This window comes from Mus caroli, chromosome 9 (genome assembly GCF_900094665.2).
Source record: "Mus caroli chromosome 9, CAROLI_EIJ_v1.1, whole genome shotgun sequence".
In the NCBI taxonomy this organism is placed as follows: domain Eukaryota; kingdom Metazoa; phylum Chordata; class Mammalia; order Rodentia; family Muridae; genus Mus; species Mus caroli.
In genome coordinates, this window is record NC_034578.1 from 60460231 (window position 1) to 60481162 (window position 20932).

General features: G+C 42.4%; 1 protein-coding gene across 3 annotated transcripts in view; it reads right to left on the reverse strand.

Annotated features, from left to right (window-relative positions):
• Positions 1-20932, reverse strand: part of Map2k5 (mitogen-activated protein kinase kinase 5) — a 219138-nt gene that overhangs the window by 136820 nt on the left and 61386 nt on the right. For all 3 annotated transcript variants that reach the window (XM_029481666.1, XM_029481665.1, XM_021172645.1), the window contains one exon: positions 6578-6617. In XM_029481666.1, coding sequence (XP_029337526.1) covers positions 6578-6617 — 40 coding nt within the window. The remainder of the gene's footprint in view (positions 1-6577; positions 6618-20932) is intronic.

Genomic DNA, 20932 nt, shown 5'->3' on the forward strand with positions numbered 1-20932 from the left:
CGGATCTCAGATGAGGACCATGTATCATTATACCGAATAAAGCAAAAAACGGGAGTTATGTAAACCACAAGGATAGAAAATGACTATTCTAATATCCCTCTTTCTAATGGTAGCATTCATGTAAGCAAGAAGTAAGGCTAAGGTTGCACATGGCTAGCCAACACTTTGGAATTAATGGCGATTTCCGAGACCTTATCTGTCCCTTGAACAAGAACCTTGCTTGAGTTCCCATGATGTGGAGTAAGCTGCGACTCTTAGTTCCTGCTAACCCTCCTCTTATCCTTCCTACACAGCTGCCTTCCGGCCCACCCTGGCAGCCGTGCACATGTTTCCTCCTTCCACTCCACAGTCACTGATTACGAAAGCTGCTTTGACCTTTTAGACCCAGCTTGATGCTTCACTACCTCCAGACACCTATCTCAGAATTCATCTCTGACTTGACCCTTATTCATCTTTACCACAACTGGCTTTAATGCCCCGGCATCTTCTAAAAGCTGCCAGAGTAGCCAGGGCAAGGCAGGGTTTGAGTAGCTATGACTCCTCAGCACCCAGGACAAGGCCTCAGAGCAGCACCCAGTCACTGAGATGGACCTGATTAAAGTGTTCCTTACAAACAGTATCCCATATGTGCTGTTATCCAAGGGAAATGGATCGTGTGATGTCTGCCACTAAACCAAAAACCAAAGATGCAAACACCAAAACAAATCAAAGTGCCACACTAACCAAAACTTGACTGGGACTGATGAATTCGTGAGGCTCCCCCACTGGTCTGATTGGTTTGGATCTCTTGAGACTTGCTGTAGTCCAGAGCACTGGGAGTCCATAACCCCAGAAAAGCAAATCAGGTCATTTCTACAAATTCCAGAGAGGAAGGCCACTCCATGCTGTCACAGCACATGTGCACGAGCTCTGTTTTCTGGGAGCTTGGCATTTCCTGAGAGGTAAACTCCCTTCCCCCGGGCATTCCTGCCAGTGAGCTTTAAAAATGCTAAAAATAAACCAGACCAATTCTTCCTCTGAAGGCTAGGGAGAAAATTACAGTGAGTGTGGATTTTTCCCTTTGAAGTTCCAGCACAGTGTGGACTGCCTGAATCTTCTTTCCTCAGGCTGAGCCAAGTGCTTAAGAGGGAATGAAGAGAAGGAGCTGGAAGCAGCTCTGGGAGGAAGGGTTCAGCCAGGATGGAGGTCCCTGCCTGCATTCTCACCGCGCTCTCTCTCTCTGCTACATCTCCTGGACAGGACGCGCAAGGATGCGCTGTCAAGTTAAATACAAGCAGTCAAGTGACTGAATTATAATTTACTCTGTGCTCAATTTAAATTAGTGTGAGACTATTAAAATATACAGTATAAATACGGCAATTCATCACGAGCTGTCATGGATGACTTCATTTATTTGCTGGAGTGGCATGCACTCTACTAAAGGCAAGGAGAACAAAATCACAGGTCAAATTAAGCCACTATTCTGTTTTAATTCACTTATTTAATCTGTGGAGACATAATTGTCTTTTACAGTATGTACAACTCAGAAAGGAAATTTGGGAGGATTACAGCCAGGATACAAATGATTAATCAAATGGTCCATTTAAATGCTGCTTTAAAAGCTGCAGAAATCCAAAGCACTCCAGGAATGATAGTCAATGCATGCTACATACACAGCTAAGAAATCCGGCTAGATGGATTCTTTTCCCAATCAGAAAACAATCCTGGGGAGCCCAGTAAATTCCCTGAGCTTTACTACTGGAAAGATTTTACAGAGGCAGTAATGGGAGAGAGAGGTTCTGCTTCTAGATGGCTAGCAGTATTTGTGTTTGTTTTCTGCTCTACTTATTTGCAATGGTCTTGCTACCTATACCAAACAAACAAAAGCTGGTCAAATCCGAGCTAGCAAGTGTGCAGGTGATTATCAGACAGTATGTAACATGTGGTTAGCATAATTTTCTAAATGTGCTGTGTGAAGCAGAAAATTTTCTAGATTGCATGGTATAGACACATTTCTATTTTTCCTAAAATGATCTTCCTTTTTAAAACAAAAACCTGTAAAGTTCTCTTATCGTATCTCAGATCAGAGAAAAGAAGAGCAGCAATGTGTTGTTTGTCTGTGAAAAGGAGGCCTCAGTCAGGAATGTATAAAAATTGGGAAAGCTATGAGTAGGACTCTCACCAAACTGGCCCACAGACAGCCTCAGTGTGGTTCAATTGACCACTGCCTTTCAGAATGAAATCCCCCTTGGCTCTAGGCGGGCAGCAGAGCCCTGCAGGTGACTCTGGCTCAGACAAGGACTATGATTTGCTGCTCTGCACGGTCCCCCTGTGACACCAGGCAACTGGGGTCACTGAGGGGTTCAAGTGACATGCTTCAAGTCACACAGAAGTCAAGAGAGGGTCAGGAAAAGATCAAATGCACTTCTGAATCTTAACCTTCCATCTCACCCTTTAATATAACAAAGGAAGCAAAGAAATATTCCGGGGGCAAGTAATGGTCCATACAAAGGCCATTAAGGGAATTTTGTATGCTGCTAAACCTATTTTCAGAATGTTACTTCAAAAGATAAATGAATGAATTAAACAACAACAACAAAACTGTATTCCATCAGTAAATTATGTGTTAAGACACTGCATTTAGCGTTGGCCACTGTAGGTAAGGCAAGAACGTGGTCAGTTCCGTTCTCCATTTTAAAGAGATTTTGATATGTTAGAGGAAATGGACATGTATGTGCAAGAAGGCACATGACTGCCTTTAGGAATCACATGCAGAGAATCCCAAGAGGTGACCGGCACATACAACACATGCAATAGGGCTTATCCAGAACCAAAGAGCAGGCCCTTGAAGGCTGTTAAGATTCTAACAGTTGAAGACACAGATGAAGGCATTCTAATTAGAGAGGTGCACATGAATTAACTTGTTGAAAAAAAAAACACCCAACAACAACCCAGGTTCGGACAAGGTGACAAGTTCAAGTAAAACAGAACAAAGTGCACAGAGAGCAGGAAATGTAAGCAGCCGCAGCCTGCTAACGCATTGTGGAGCGCATTTAGTTTGTCTGGGCCATGTGAAGGTTGATGGTGATTGCTAATCTCACAGGTCCAGAATCACCCAGGCACAAACCTTTGGTGTATCTGTGAGGCCGTCAGACTGGGTTAACTGAGTTGGCAGGACCCACCCTACAAGTAGGCATCATTACTCCAGGGCTGGGGTCCTGAACCAAATATAAGAGAGAAAAGGAAGAAAATGGCAGTTTCCATCTCTCTTCCACTCCTGCTGCCATGATGGCTGGACACTCGGACACTCAACTGTGGAGCAAAGAGAAACGTCCTCCCTTTATCTGCTCCTGTAGGGCATCTTCTCATAGCCGTGAGAATAGTATCCAGAACAGAAGTAACATGGGGCCTTTGAATATTTTTTAAGAGGGAACTATGCTTTTGGGAAACTAATCTAGGGGTATAGATGAGCAAAGGCAGGTTTTACATGCTGGTCTCTAGCTTTCTAGGTGCAGAAACTTGGGTAAGTTGTCTAACTGTGCTGTCTCAGGCTCTGCATCTGCTAAATGAAAAGCAGGAACAGTAGCAAAAGTCTAAAATAAAGATTATATATATATATATATATATATATATATATATATATATAATATGAAGCAGCATAAATCATCAATAAATTGCAGCTTGTCTTTACTGAGAGGACCATTCAGAAGCTGGCCAACGGTCTTACAAAAAGGAAAGGAAACAAAGCCAGGCAAACAAAATAACCCAGATCATTAAAGGTATCATGGTGCATGCCTTTAATGCCAGCTTTAGTGAAGCAGAGGCAGGCAGATCCCTATGAATTTGAAGCCAGCTCAGTCTACACAGAAAGTTATACACTAATCAGGGATACATGGTGAGTCCCGTCTCAACAAAACAACAAACAAAATCCACAAGCCAACAAACCAATACACACACACACACACACACACACACACACACACACACACACCAAACCATCAATAGGTCTCCAGGTACTGGGCAGTAGCCAGAGCAACACTACATCTAAATACTGGTAATAAAGATCAATCTTAGGCTGCTCAGTTCACTGACTAAACAGAGTCTTCTGATCCCTGTACAGGGAGAGAAAGCAGGCTGAACTCAGTCTCCTTAAGCTGAGAAGACAGAGCCTGGGGCAGAAGAGTCCAAGGGTGCCAGTGTTGGTTGGCAGGGCACCAGAGGGAGTGTGACAGACATCAGAGTCTACAGTAGAGTGATTCACCGTAGAAGCTGGAGGTTACCCAGGATAGGAGGAGAGAACCGGAGCAAGCAACCCTAACCCTGTGGCCTGTGTTCCCTCCACCATTGGAGAGCAAGAGTCCCACCTCAGCAGAATGGGGAAATTCACTGCAGGCTGACTGCTAGGTTGGCCCGTTAAGCAAAGTTCAAAAGTAAGTCTTTAAATATTGGATTGTTTCAAAGCTGCTAACATCTCAGAACACTTTAAGAATATAGGAATACAAATCTACCTACCTATGCTACATTATCAATGTCCTATAAAAAAAGAAATACAACCCAAAATGAAGAGGAAAGAAATGCACTGGAAGTAACCCAGAAATAAGGTACACGACAGCTACTAGGTATGTCTACTGGCTGGCTTGTCTGTCCTTGTCAGGGTTACTGTGCTATCACAAAACACCATGACCAAAAGCAATCTGGGGAAGAAAGGGCTTCTTTGGCTTACACCTCCATATCACTGGAGGAAAACAGGACAGTAACTCAAGCAGGGAAGGAACCTGGAGGCAGGAGCTGATGCAGAGGCCATAGAGGGGCCTGCTCCTTACTGACTTGCTCCCCATGGTTTGCTCAGCCTACTTTTTTATAGAACCCAGCACCACCAGACCAGAGATGGCCCCACTCACGGTGGGCTGGACTGTACCCCATTAATTATAAATTAAGAAAATGCCATACAAAGTTGCCCACAGCTCACTTTTATGGATGCATTTTATCAGTTGAAGATCCCTCCTCTTGGATGACTTCAGCTTCTTTCTGTCAAGTTGACATAAAACTACCCAGCACAGTTGTAATAATTATTTTATGTACTCTAGAAAGTAGAAAAAAAGGTTGAGCACATCAAATAACAACATGAAAAATGTTCTTAAAGCAAAAAAGCCTACCTACACTTTTAGGGATAAAAAGAACATAATAAATGAAAAACCACAGTAGGTAGGAGGAATGGCACATTAGCCAACAAAGAGAAAAGAGCTGTGAAGACATGGGAGGAACAGGAACTATCCAAAACTAAGACAGGAAAAGACTGAGAAGTGAAGCCAACAAGGCAAGCAAAGTTCCCAATGTGGGAAGCATGAGCTGATGAAAGGTTAAAGTGCTCCAAATTTGATGAAGGCTAAAATCCCACATATTCAAGATTTTCAACAAACAAACCTCAAGCATATTGAATAATAATAATAAAAAAGCATCACAGCCAAACCCAGCATAACCATACACTGTAAACTATAACCACCACCTGTAACAAAGAAAGAACTCTGAGATGTCAGGGCAGACGCATGGAACAGCAATGAACACAAAGGACAGCCAGCACCTGGCTGGAAAATAAAAAGCCAGCAATGAAACCAGATCTTCAAAAGTCAGAAGAAAAGCCCAGACAGTCTAGATCCCCACACTCTGTGATGATCAGGGAGACTTGTTCTTTCAGAACTTTGGAAACCTTTGGAAACTGTAAGCAAGCCACCAATTAAATGCTTCCTTTGATAAGAGTTGCTTTGGGTATGGTGTCTCCTCACAGCAATAGAACACTGACTAGCACAGCTCTTATTGTAAAGATTTTATATGATAGACTAATGATTGGTGCTATAAACTCTAGACAATCCTTAGAAACAGTGGAGGGAGAATGGGTACACAACCAGGACAAACGGAAAACAACACACAGAACAAGAGATATAACCAAATCATATCATATCACATAAAATGTAAATGGTTCCAACACCCAAATTAAAAAGCAAAGATAAGACTAGAGTTTAAATTAAGACCCAACTATATACTGTCTACAAGAAACTCATTTCCAATATAGAGACACACTAGGTTCAAAGTAAAAGGCCAATATTAGTAAACAGCTAGCTGCTGTAGCTAGATTAATAATGAACCACTATGGATTTCAGAGCACAGACTGTCATGAACAAAATAGTCACCACATTACTATAAAGAGGCTAATTCTTCCAAATGATAAAAACCTTACCAAAACTAACAGTACATCTTCAAAAACAATGACAGAGAGTGACAGAAATGTAAGAAAAACAACCAGACAGAGCTGAGGAGATGGCCTGGCAGGCAGCAGCACCTGATGCACACATCTCCAATACCAGCCATGGCTGCCTGCTTCGCTAAGTTCAGCACTGTGGGAGGAGGATACTGGAGGATCAGCCTAGCACCAGACTCAGTAAGAAACTCTGTGTCTCACGGGAATAAGGTAGAGAGTGAAAAAACAGGCTACCCAGCATCCTCCGCTGATTTCCATGTATATATGCGGCATGGACTACCCACCCACACTCACACACAGACTCACACATACAAACTTGCATAAAATATACCCAGTGCTTACCTTTACAGCTAAAATTTTCCCACTTGGGACATGATGTGCTCTATAAGAAAAAGAAAAAGAAAAAGACACAAAGTTACTTGATATCATTAGATAACCTATAGAGTGGCTAAGGACATATTGTGAACCCAAACATTTCTGGCCCAAAGGGGGATAGACCTTCAAGGCAAATGGCCCATACTAGCAATGTGTATTTCTATGGAGCTAAACAAGGTTTATCAAGTGATTATGAATCTTAAAATACTGCTCAAAAGTCACACTGCTAGCTGGGCAGTGGTGGCACATGCCTTTAATCCTAGCACTTGGAAGGCAGAGGCAGGCAGATTTCTGAGTTCAAGGCCAGCCTGGTCAGAGTGAGTCCCAGGACAGCCAGGGCTACACAGAGAAACCCTGTCTCAAAAAACAAAAAAACAAACAAACAAAAAAACCACCTCACACTGCTATTATTACCCTCCTTTAAAGACAGCTCTGCAGCACGAGGAATTTAAGCAGTTTGCTCGATGCCCAAGTACACAGCGGCAGAACTAAACCTTCAAACTAGATCAGGTTTTCTGACCCTAGATCCTGTTATATCACTGTATGTGTGTCTATAGTTGTGTATGTGCAGCAAAAGGAAGGGTTTTGCTTTTCTTAAGGTACACAGAAAGAGAAATCATATCACTGTATTTCATCAACAATCACCAATCCAGGATGAGCTCTGACTATGGCTTTACTATAATAAAACATTGATTAGTGTAAGACATACACCAATGAGGTTTTAGCGTGTGGCTCATCTTTTCCTTAGAGAATTAGGCTCCATGTGATGTTTGAATGAGAATCCCCCCCTCACCCTCCCCACCTCACTCACCCCCCCAACCCCTGCCTTTAGGCTCACATGTTTCAATGTTTCTAGTTGGTGAAACTATTTGGGAAGGATTAGAAGACATGGCCTTGTTGGAAGAGGTGTGTCACTGGGGGCTGGCTTTAAGGATTCCCAGTCTCTCTCTTGCTCTATTTCCAACTTGTAGATCAGGATATAAGTAAGCTCTCCTACCACCATACCTTTGCTCCACCATCATAAACTTTAATTGTCTAAAATCACTTTCTTTTTAAAGCTGCCTTGGCCCTTTCCCACAGCATTAGAAAAGTAATTAAGACACCCAGCTACACTGAAGTAGGTCATAACCTAGGTTAAGAAATATTAACAGGACTGGAGATATGCACACCATATCCAGCACCAACAAATGTTTTGAAATCAACTGATTTATAGAAATGGTTTAGTTATGAATGTACAATCAAAACTGGGAGAATAGATGAACATACACACACATATATATTCACATACATACACCTAACATACATACATATATACACACAAATAAACACACACACACACTTTTAAAAAAATAAATGAAACCTTTCAGGCTTTGTATAAAAGAACACAACATTTTACAAATGGAGCCCAAAAATTATCCTGGTTTTTATAAGAAATTATTATTTACCATCTATGTAAATATGACTTTTATTAAAAGCTACATTAATGGAAAGCTACACGTCAGGTCATAGTTTGTTTTGTGATATATTCAAACTTTGCAGCACACTGGTAGAGACCAATTTCCTCCAGTGGCTTTAGAAGTTGTTGGAATGTGTTCTTTAAAATATATGTGAAGAATTTAGATGCCCTTTCCATGCAAATATAGATAATTCAATGGGCAAGATTAAATAATAACATTATTTCAACCAGTAGAGCATAGATGCTTCCAATTTCAACTGTTTGAAACCCTGAGTATTAGAACACGAGACAAGGACTAAAGTATAAAGACAAATGATTGGAAGCCGTGGGAAGGGCAGTGTTATACTTTGAACATGGAGTGACACATGGACTTCTGAGACCAGCTGCAGCAATAAAAGCATGATTAGCAGAGAGCCCAACATACATATACCTCACTGGGCAGTTTGGCAACTTAATTAGCTTGTCAAGAAAGCTGATCTCTTTCCCAAAAGAAAGGTCTCCCATTTCCAAGTGAATTAAAAGGGAGAGTTGATGATTTAATTATGACGCACGCTAATTCATCCATGAAAAGTTTGGGTCCCATTTCAAGCAATAAAGATGCCTCGTGGCTGGGTTTACAGTCTGGGGACAGAGCCGATTTCACATTTAATCATCAGGGAGAAATGGATGACAAAGGCAGAAGCAGCCCAAGCCAAGCCAACTCCTCAACTCTGTGAACAGCATCCTACCTGGAGAAAGAGTTTGTTTACTTTCAGCAGATAGGACGTCTCGATTGTCTTGACCTTCCTCAGCACATTAACTGTAAAGTGATTAATGAATGGAGGCTCTGGTTACACCAAAAGACAACTACACACCTCTGCAATGTTTTAATTAACAGCTAACGCTTCAAATTAGTTTGTTGTTGCCACAGTAATTACCTGTTCCAGAGAGAGGGAAGGAAGCATTTGTATGAGGCGTTTCTTAGCTCTCCTCCCTGTGTGCTCCACTTGGCCTTTGGGGACTAGTCCCCTGCAAAACTGAACACACAACACAGACATCTGGGATGGCACAAGGTATAATAGCCGGATGCAAATGTTTGAATATGAGAAACCTGTGTGGGATTATTTTTTTCTTAATGAAATCATTAGAAGTGGGAAGATCCACTTTTAAGCCAGGTCTTTTGAGGTAGAAAGGTGCACACTCTGCCTGTGATGTTAAGATCTCCATATGAGGCTGGCAGGAGGATTCAGTGGGTGAGTGCTCCCTGTTCTGGCAGAGGTCCTGGGTTCGGTTCCCAGCACCCTCACTGGGTGGATTGCAACCTCATGCCACTCCAGCTCCAGGGGATGACACACTCTTCCGGCCTCCTCAGGCAAATGCATTCATGTAGTACTTGTATAGACAAACAGTCACACTTAAACACGGGTAAAATAAGCATGAATAAAAGGAATTAAAAAATCTTTCAAAGACTAATTTTATCTGATTGATCAATTGTTGATTGTTGAGACATTCTCCCACTGTGTGGATTTATCAAATGTTCTGGGTAATTGTATAAGATTTTGCTCCATGTATTTTAAAATTATGTTATTAATTACATATTAGCTTAATGTTGCTAAGTCAGTCTGTTTTTCTTACAGCATCATATAGGAGTTCCTTCTTATGTGTACTAATTATTTTTCTTTTAAGTTTGTTATACATCAATGTATAAGCTTTTAAGAGAGAAGGTTTTGTTGTACTTCTAACTCATCTATTGAGCATCAATCTTTCTTTGAGTCTGTTGTAACTACTGATATATTTGGGATTTCTCCCACACTTTCTTCATTTGTTTTTACCTTTTCCTTCACTCTGCCTACTTGCAGAGTACTCTGCATTCTTGTCAGGTAGACCTTTTTTTTTTTTTTTTTTTTTTTTATCAGAGTGGACTTAGCAAAGTATAAAGTTAACTGTTCTCTATCCCCCTCTAAACAATATAAAAGCCTTAATTCTAGACACCCCTCACTCACATCTTCATACATCATTTGTCCAAGCAGAGGAGCAAGTGTGAAGGCCCAGGGTGGACATGTGTGTGAAACAATGAACAGCAGGTTAAGTGAGAGACATGAGCCAAAGGGGCAGTGGGAGGCCGAGTTGTGTCATGTCACTTAGGCCACATTGAGGGCTCCGGCCTTTACTCCAAATTATAGAAGGTACAGATAGAAAAGAAAGCTGATTTCAAGAAAGCATAGTAGCTGCTAGATGAGGAGTCTGAAACTGAGGGTTAGCTGAGAAATGTCCCCAGCAAGGAGTAAGGGTGACTTGAGCTGAGAGGTACAGAGGTAGGGGTGAGAGGTGATCAGCTTCTTATCTAAACTGAGGCCAGGGAGGGGAAAAAAAGTAGCCAAGGACATGAGAAGGTTCTTCTGGTAAGCTCACAACAGACCCCAGAGCCCATGAATGCTGGTGTTATGTCTCTTCTAAGGCCAAGGACTTAGTAAGTAGACAGGAAATGTGACTGACCACAAAGGCAATACTTGGGGACCAGTGTGAATGATTCTATTGCTTGTTCTTTCAGACTTCAGAGTCCAGTGCAGCTTAGAAGGGAAGCGAGGTGTGGGCTTACCTTCATCTAAGTTCCAATGAGAATCGACCTTAAGAATAATCACCACAGACAGGAGAGATGGCTCAGTGGCTACAAGCATAGCCTGCTCTTCCAGAGGACTCAGGTTCAGTTCCCGACACTCAAAATTGCCTGTAACTCCAGTTTCAGGGAATTTGGTACCCTCTTCTGGCCTCTTTAGACACCAGGCTTACTTGTAGTACACAGAGACACATTCAGGCAAAACATTCACACAAATAAAAGATATTTTTAAAAATTCTCCAATAATCTTTAAGTGAGGAGAAGAAAAGTTTGAAAACAAAATGTTGAAAGGTCCTGCATCCACCAGGACAGAAGGAGAAACAACCTGTGTTCACAATCCTGCATCTGGCCTGCCATGCAAGTGCATATCACCCCCAAGACCAACGACATCTGTATCTTACAGTGTTTACTGAAATTATTTATGCTTAAAATTTCACATTCTACAAGAATCACAAAAATGTGAGTTGTCCCAGCTAATTTCTAGCTACAAAATAAATAGCCCAAAGCCAAACATGCGTTTCTCAATCCCATGCAGGTTTACACAATTAAAGCAGACATCTGAGTTCTACAGCACTTCCTGCATGTGAGTTTCTGAAGAGAAGTACAATAAAGTTACTTTAACTCATACGCAAAGATGATTTATTCTGGAGAGCATCCAGCTTCTCTGGTGACCAGAGGAAGTTTAAGACGGGGTGACCCACAACCTGATATCAATACTTTGTATTTGGGCATGACTCACATGATACTATAAACATCAATCAATCAGCAAATATTCAACAAAAATGAGCATGAAAACACTTCTGCATCGATTTTTTTTTCCTCCTGTCTTGGAGAAAGCCCTCAAGAGTAACCCCATGCATAAACCAAGTCACAGTGACAGGAGACACCTGAGTGACTCTACTGTCACTGTTCTGTGAGGGCGGGGCTGCTTCTTTCATAAACCAACAGGAGTTCTGCTTCTCACATAGCATCCTGCAGAGTTAGTGAAAAGCAGGAGGATCATCCTGTGAATTATTTAGAGATAGCTATCAGTTGGTGGAAATTTCTCCTGGACCAAGAAAATCCCCGGTCATGGGCAGAGAACAGGAAGCAGATGGGGAAGCTTTAGGAAGCAGGAGAACAGGAAGTAGATGGGGGAGGCTTTAGGAAGCAGGAGAAGGTACTTATTTTGCTTCCTGGGTCTCAGAGGGCAGAGAGGTGGGGGGCTGGAAAGAGAAAAAGCTTATTTAAAAAAATGCAAAAATGACAAGGCCAGCTGCAGTGTTAACAGGCTGCAGAGACAGAGGTGACTCTCCAGAACAATGTTAACAGGCTGCAGAGACAGAGGTGGCTCTCCAGAACAATGTTAACAGGCTGCAGAGACAGAGGTGGCTCTCCAGAACAATGAAGCAGCTTCTCTGTTCTTCAGCAATGTGTATCCTGAATATCTGCCTTCCTTTTCTCAGTCCTAGCGCCTCCCAGGACACACACTAGCTCAGGGCTGGATGCCAGAAGTTAAGCTCAGAGAGAAAACATAGGAGAATTGACAGAAAGGTTGACTGGAGGAAGACAAACCAGTGCGTTACTTAGTAATCCACTTTATTTAGGAAACTCTTTATTCTTAGCAGCACAGAAAGCTAAGAAGTAGCCAATTCAGAGTCAATTATTAAATGTACTCTCTTAAGTCATCCTCGGATTGCAATAACATCTCCAGCAACCATATGCAAAACAGCTTGTGAGACCAGCCAATGAGAACGTTGTCTTAATGCTTGGATCTTGTCTTTGGAAGATGGGAGTAGCAGTCAGCTGGAGAAGTTTGAGGAGTTCTGTCACACACTGAAATAGCCACAGCCATTCACAGGGAGAGAAAAAGAATCCAACTGTCAGGGAAATGCACGCTGACAGTCGTTGCCTTCCATCATAGATAAACACATTAGCCAAGTGCTGGTGTTACAACACAAAATCCAAAGTCAAAGGCAGCTGTAGAGAAGCTTCAAATCATGGGCTAGGCAGACCTTCCTTCTGCCTAGAAGTCCACTACAGAAGCCTGACTGCCGACTGTCCAAGGAGGTAAGCAACACCCTGCAACTGCTTATGTACCAAACCAAATATCGGCCTCATAAATCAACCCAATCTAAGACACGAGCAACTTGGCTGGGTTAAAAAGACCCAGCCATAGAAAGGGGAAAACAGCTTCATGTTGGCTCCTCTCTGTTTAGTTGGGTGAGATGCCCCTCTCCCTCCCATACCTCCTGTGAAGTTAATGTGGTTAGGCGTCCATATTTCTTCTGTAAGTTGAAGCAGCCTCCTTCCAGCCTTTAACACTTTCCACATTAACTAGAGTAATGTCTTTTAATATATGGCCTAAATACCTTTGAGATAGCGGAAGCTCCCGTCACAGTGAACTCTCGATCAAAGGTTCTGAGAGAAGGCAATGAACAAAGCAGGGAGGCGAGAAACATCACGCCCAGAAGGAGGTTGAGTGGCTGAGCAATACAAGTGGGAGAAACAGGAAAACTGAGGGTTAACCACCTCGGGACCTCTCTCCTGGACATGCCTTGAGTATGGGTTAGGAGCGACTCAAAGTTCCTTACAGAGTCCAAACCATCAGTTGTGTATGGTTTATAACACATGTGTTAAGAATTTTTCAAGTTTTCCTTGTTTTGAGAATTTCATACATGTATATGAGTATGACCATATGTACTCCCGTTTCTCACCTTTAATCTTCATGTCCTTTGTTTTAAATAACCCACAAAGTCCGGTTAACTTTGCTGCCTTTATGTGCCTGGGTGCAGTGCCGACCACTAAAGCCTACTGGTGAATACATCCTCCAGAAAGAACGAGCAGCACGCTCCTACCAGTAGCCCCTCAGTATGCCTGGAGACCGCCTACCCTGCCCCATTCATGCCAGAGGTTTTGCTGGTTTGATCAGGTGCTAGTGACCACAGCTGCTGTGAGTGACGATCACAATGGCCATGCCAGGCCCAGAAGCCAGCACTTCATGGCCCTCCTCCCATGTTCTGAGAGATAGGAGTCCAAGTCTGGGCTGAGCACTCGGCCAGTCTCTCATTCTTAGGGCTCTGGTCAGTCATGCATCTCTCCATTATCTGCTGTCTACTTGGAAACTAAGCTTCCCTGACCAAGGCTGAGAGCAGCCAGGTCTGCTGGCACTAGGAGCTGGGAGTGGGGAGCACAAGAGAGAAACCTGGTTAGGAAATAATTTTAAGCAGAGAGGCTATTTGCTATTGTATGAAAATCTGTCAGGGAGGTGTCTTCGTCAGTCAGTCTAGGAGTCAAGGAGTCAAGAATGGAAGCTTCACATTTCTGTTTGATAAACACCAGAGTAGGAAGTGGATCTGGGCCCTCTGAAGCCAGACCAAGCTCTACATGAGTGTGAACTGGCTGCTTCTAGAGCCCTTTTCCAACAGTCGTCCGGGGCACCCTGGATATGGTTGGTGCTGATTTTTAAAAAGCAATAGGAGAAATCGATCGAATGGCTCACTTTTCAGGGCTGCATTAACTTTTCCAGGCCACTGGGGTGCAATTTACTAAATTACCTCTTCTAGAACACTAAATAGTACCCCAGTGGGTCAAAGAGTAAATGCACCTCTGAAAAGTGAGCCATTTATTCCCTTCCCTGTAGTGCCAGATGCAATATGTCCCTTATGACAGAAATATCAACCCGCTTTCATTACAACCCAAGAACTGCCTTATACTAGATAAAATGAGTGTGGGGAAGTGAGGGAAGTGGCGGATGGCTAAAAATCTGTCCTGCAACCCTGCTCACAATTGCGGCAAGTCAACATGGGCGTATGTGAAGATCCTTATTTACTACCCTGCGACAGTTATTTTACTTGAGACCTCAAAACTGCATAGCAAATACTCCACCTGAGGTGTCAGAGCCAGAGACTCACTGACTATTCTGATGGCCCCTTCAATCCTACTGTGTATTAAACCTGAGCCCCAGCATCCACTGTTGTGCGGTGACATGACACAAACAGATGGCCCTTTGTCTGTACCACACTACGGACTACATCTTACCTAAAACCAAAACCATCCCTCCTGCTCTCCGAAAGCCCGCGTATGCTTTGGACTGCCCGAGGAGCTATTCTCGGGCAGCTTCACACTCATGAGCTATCTTAATGAAGCCCAGTTTTAGGTTTTCAGCACGGTTAGCCCTCACTCTTCTGGAAGATGGCAATGCGATGAAAACAAGACGTTTAATTTAAGAATCAACCGGCTTCTAATTAAACTGCCATAGGCAGCTGGTTGGATAAGTTTTAATCAGTTTCAATCACCTATTGATTGGTATACTGAAGCCTAAAAAATTAAAAGTAAAAGATGATTGGGGAATTGTCCCATCTCAGAACAACAGTACAGGCCTCTGTAAATAACTCCTCTTTTAACCATCAGCTAAATGAACACTTCAATACCGCAGTACAAAGTCTTCTGCAAAATTACTTTAACTAACAAGCAGAAATTTATCAGCTTCAGCCAAAATCAATGCTGAAATCAATTTGAACACTGGTTGTGTCTAAAGGGGCTCATTGGCAATTTAGGGAAATTACACCATGTAAATGCCTGTGCTTTAATTGAACAGTTCCATCAACTAGGCTGTGATTGCTGTCCATTCATTTATTTACTTCCACTGCAGCTACCACTCTGCAAAGGAATGGCTTTTGTCAGGCTGGAGAGAGGCACTTTATCTTCATTTTGTGCACTTTTGTGCATAACAGACTTTGTGGAATGGACACATCATGACCAGGTCAAAATAAACCAGGAGAGACTTGTTACTTTAATATAAAAAGGAACACAAACTACCACCAGACCTACACTACCTTCAAACAAGCAAGAAGGGATGAGGGTGCTCCCCCGCCCCCCAGCACTGGCTCAGTGTTGCCGTCCTTCGAGAACATGGCATACTTTTTATTGTATATTTAGTGACTTCTAACAACATATAAATTGTGTAAGAATGTTCTCTTTGAAGAACTAGGTAACATTTTGCTCTACAGAGTCCTCAGAGATCAGTCAAGGGAAGATCATAGTCTCTAATCCATTTAAGACAGCACAGCATAACTTGGCCACACACATTTTCAAAGCCAGATATGTGGAAGGAGGGAAAGGGTGATGTGGTGGGGATGGACAAACTGCCTCATAAAGATCAGAAAACCCAAAACACTAACATCATTCCAGAGAAAGATTAAATACTCACCAAGTCACAACCACAAAAACCCACTATAGATACAATTATCAAGGAGCCATATAAAATGACTAGGGGTCAGAGGTCAACATCAACAGGTCTGACACTGGCTCCATCTGCTCCTTCAAAGAGCTCAGTTTTCCAGAAAGGAGGCAGGATGGGAGACAGTGTCTACTTGGCATGGGCCATCAGTATGAAACATGAGCCCATGCCAAAAAAAAAAAAAATAGCAAGTGCTTGCCCTGTGAAAAGGCTGGCACAAACCCTTCAAATAAGCCTACTCTGCTTATTTGAGGCTCCTAAATGGAAAGGCACTTGGAAGAGACTAAGAAATAATAACAAGGCCTGGGTTTGAGAGGTGAGTTGCTCTGCATCCTCAGGGTTGCAGCTTGTCTGCAATCAAATGAGGATGGAGCCTTACTGTGCTCAGCCACTTCCAACATCCTGGTGAAGTACAATAAAGTCCTGTAACTAACTCTGGGCCCTGGGGGCACAGAGGCTGGTAGGAGGCCCTTGGACTGTTTTGCTTGTGCTTCGTGAGTTGTAGAGACACTTCTGATTGGCCCTTTCAGTCAGTTACCCCAGACGCCTTGCTCCGCAAACGTTCACTAAGAATTATCTTTTTTAAAAAGTTAAGAGAGAAGAACTAAGTAGTGTATACAAACTGAGCTCGGTGCACACGCTGCGGTAGTTAGTCACTCTGAGATTGTGCTTCATTTGCAACCACACTGTAAAGTTTCATTTGCTACACTTTTTGTTGTTGAAACAATCTAAAACTATATCTTATTCAGAGTTCTTAGCTAACCGTTTCAAAACTTAATTATGGTTTAATCAAGCCTTCCCGTTTTCTCACTGAGCACCCTACCCCTCTCTGTGGCCACGGGCTAGAACAGAGCCAGGGTATTTGAGGGTGAACATGTTTGTGTTTTCTAAATACAAAAGCTGGTTAAAGTTCTATATTGATTGTGCCCAGAAGCAAGTTCTAATTTTGTCAGAACACTGTTTTGATTTTATTATGTGAATTCACAAAACAAAACCATGCACTCTGCTCCGAGTGGAACACCAAATACTTGGCTGTCATGCAAGCCATGGACATTTTATGGTCAGGGGGATATTATACTAAGTTGCACCGAAAAAGCAAATTAATACTAAAACAAACAAACAAACAAAATCACTTTAAGCTTAATATTTATAACTCAGGCCCTACTGCTACCTGCCTACTTTAGTAACTATTCCTCCAATCCCATGTTAAGATGTATAACAGAGCCAGAAAAGCAGAAATGTAACAGGAACATGGTCTCTTACATTAAAATAGCCAAACACAAGAAAGGGAAAAGGTGGCCCAAAGTTATACACAGTAAATGCCTTTGGGACTTTCCAGTGAATTATTTTCCAAAAAAGCAATTTAAGTAAAGGCCCTAGACGCTGTAGTTTACAAATATTTACTTGTGCGATATGCCAACAAAGAGACTATAATTTTCTAACATGTCAACTACTGCAAAATAGACTTAAAATTTTAGTATGTCTTAGGAGTCAAGAAATGTGCCACCTCCATTTGTACAACCAAATAATTAATCTAGGGATTCAATACTAAATTCTATGCCTTTGGATAAATAAAGAGACCCAAAGGGTAGACCAGCAGCTAGTCATGCTGTCGTAACTGTGGGCCAAGAAACTAAAGAGCTTCTAAAATTAACCACTGGATAGAGTTCACCACTGACATACATTAGTTTCTATTTTACATTAATAAAGCATTTGCATTAATAATTTAAAATTCAGAGAATAAATGGCATAGAGTGGAACTGGCTCGGGAAGCAGCACCCCAGGCACAGGCCCAGGGTGAGCCACCTTGAGTTGTGCTCTTAGCCTCGGACATGCCACTTTACCCCTCCCTGCTCTTCCTCACTTGTAAAATAGCAGGGAACCATGACGGCCTCTTCACCAGGTCTACAGACCTGCTGTGACCAGTTCCTGTCCATCTGTCCACTCTCCCAGAGAGTTCTCTGTTCCAACCACACTGGCCTAGGTGTGATATCTCTGTGCCCATTGCAGGGCTTTGGTTTGAATGGTCCCTTCTTTCTGGAAGATTCTTCGCCTTGATTTTCTCATGACTATCTGCAGGTCTCAGCTCAAATAACATTTCCTCAGTTAAATCTTTCTCTGGCACCCCTTCTCCATACTTCATAACAACTGCAAGATTAAGTATCATCTTACTTTGGCATCTACTTCTTTAAGGACCCTTTGGGATCCTAGACTGTCCTGTCTGCTAGTTGACTGCATGTGTTTACAACAGTCTTAGCATGCAGTGACACTCAGTAACTACTAGTTCACTGAATAAATGAATACATAATCCAGGATAAAATTTAACAGCAAAACCCAATGGATCTGGCATAAGATATTTATGGTTGCTAGTACTGCATTTAAAGGCCCTTTATTAGCTCTCTCAGACTCAGGAGGGATCTATGCAGTCAGCTTATATTCAGGTCTGAGGGGTAGTTCTTTTTCTCAGCAGTTCCAGGCAATGGCCCTGTCTCTCTACTTACAGTAGGTGGTTCTAGAGCACCTGACCATGGTCACCACCTTGTATTACCACTGTGTGAAGGCCCTGCTTCTGCAGGGTGACTCTAAAAGCTCTTGGTGATTCGCATAGACAAGGCACCATGCCAAGCACTGTGAGGAGGACTGCTACAAGATGACCCAGACATGAATAGCTTGTAGAAAGGACCACACGATGGCAGAGCATCAGGGAGAGAATAGAACTCAGAGAGATACTGAAGACAAGCGATTAGCCCAGAACACAGCAAACTGTCCAGGTGCAGCAACAGTCACTTCTATGGACCCATTTACTTTCTCTACACTGAGTAAAAGCCAACTCTACCAAGTTTCAGATCCTTCATGAGGCTATTCCTGGTCTGTCTCTCATGACCCCACAGCTGGAGGCCCACACATAGAGTACACATTCTAGCCTGAGATCCTGTGTCACCTGTGGACAGGACTCGTGGCTCTTAGGACATGGGGCACTTGACACCATGCATGCTAAGAACTTGCAGGTCAACAAATGAAAGTCTACAGAGGCACACTGCCAGGCTCGTATTACCTGCCCACATTTGTCCTTTGAACTCAAATCTCTGTCAAGTTAATGGCAGAAAAAAATGCCCTCAAGAATGCCAAGAGGGTAAGCTACAGGATGGATTCACAGTCAGATGTCACCTGATGCAGCCTATGGAGCAGCATCCCTCCCAAGTCTGCTAATGGACGCTGCTAACGTAAAGCTTGCACCTGCGCATAAGCACCCTCACTGGGGACTTAAATTTCTCCATAAAGAAAGCATTTCATTAACATAAAATATTACAAAAAGTCTTGCTATCTCAGAATTATTTTTCCCTGAAAGAGAATGTGTTAAAACATTTAGATTCAGCAACTTCTTACTTGAAATATTACCATAATGTATTGATTTTTACCAGGCTCAATTGACTGAAAAGTTGTTTGTATAGCAATATTGGCCAAACCAATATAGTAGAACAATTTTGTTACCCATAGTAATCAAGTGCATTTCTGAAGTATAATTATACTGTCATAAAAATAAAGCCAAGATACCCTTTTCCAAGCAATAAAACTATAGGGGCTATAAAACAGGAAAAAGAAAAGGCTAAATAAATGAGATTTTTAAAAATGAAATTTAGTGTCTTTCAAAAACACCACTGCCTCCTCTTCCTTCCCTTAAGCTACATTTAGAGGGGGGAAAAGATCAATACTTCAATCTCAATAAACTATTTCAATAATAGTTAATTCGAGTGGAAACACAGTCTGAAAGTCTCTGCTCAGCGACCTGTGACACCCTGTCATGTTGGTGAGATGCCAATAATCCATCATTGCCATAATGGATATGGGCGCATGTACAGAGGGAGGGCTGGGGCCACGGTGGGAAGGCATAGAGTGGGAAGCCCGGGCACAGGGCTGATCTTCGGCATCTCAGCAGCACAGTGCACATGACTGCAGGAAACAAACCCAGAATCGTAAGGGCTGCCAGGGAAGAGGGGACACATACATAATTAATTTTATTTGACAAATACTCATTGATTTTCTGAAAACATTAATATCCCTGCTTGCCAAGTGATACCATAACGCAACCCAGCCATATGTAAGTATTTAATTTTACATTAGGAGGATGTCTTGTTGCTTGTTTAAAATATGATCTTGGCTGCAAAGAAAACGCTCTTCATTTCATTGGAAATTTAAGGTCAAGATAAATCAAACAAGCCCCCTGCCTCTCAGGTCAATATCAAGACCATTTAAAAACTACTTTTAATATACGAGATACAGGTTGGGGGGAATATGAAGGAGCAGGGTCACTGCTTTCGTCTGACATGTGCAGGCTGGCTGGCGAGAGAGGAAGTCAAAGCTTCTGGGGTGTTACACGGTTCTAAATAAATAATTTCAGTAATAGTCAATTCGCCCAGAGTGAACCTCAATGCCTCACTCAACAATGGATGCATTCAGGCAATTTTAGCGTTATATAGACATAACAGACTGTGCATATACTGGGAAAGATACCTCCAACTTATACTCTACAGCACTGGTTCTCAAGCTTCCTAACACTGTGACCCTTAACACAGTTCCTCATGTTGTGGTGATACCCAACCACAAAATTATATTTGTCGCTACTTCCTATCTGTAATTTTGCTACTGTTAGGAATTTAGGAATCATGATATCTGGTATGTGGGATATCTGATATATGAAATTATACTGACTCTGTGAAAGGGTCATTCGGCCTCCAGAAGGGGTGCGACCCACGGGTTGAGAACCATCACTCTAGATGACTGCAATGTCACCACAGAGCACCCGTGTCTATGCCTGCTGCCCATCAGGACAGTGCCCTCAGCACTGACTGCTCTCTCACCATCAAGGCCAGCTCTGCTATGTCTTCAGGAATTCTCTGGTTTTGAAGTATTTTGCCTACTAAACATCTTTTTTTTTTATGGTAATTTTTTTTTAATTTTTTTAATTTTTATTACATATTTTCCTCAGTTACATTTCCAATGCTATCCCAAAAGTCCCCCATAGCGCCCCCCACTTCCCTACCCCCCATT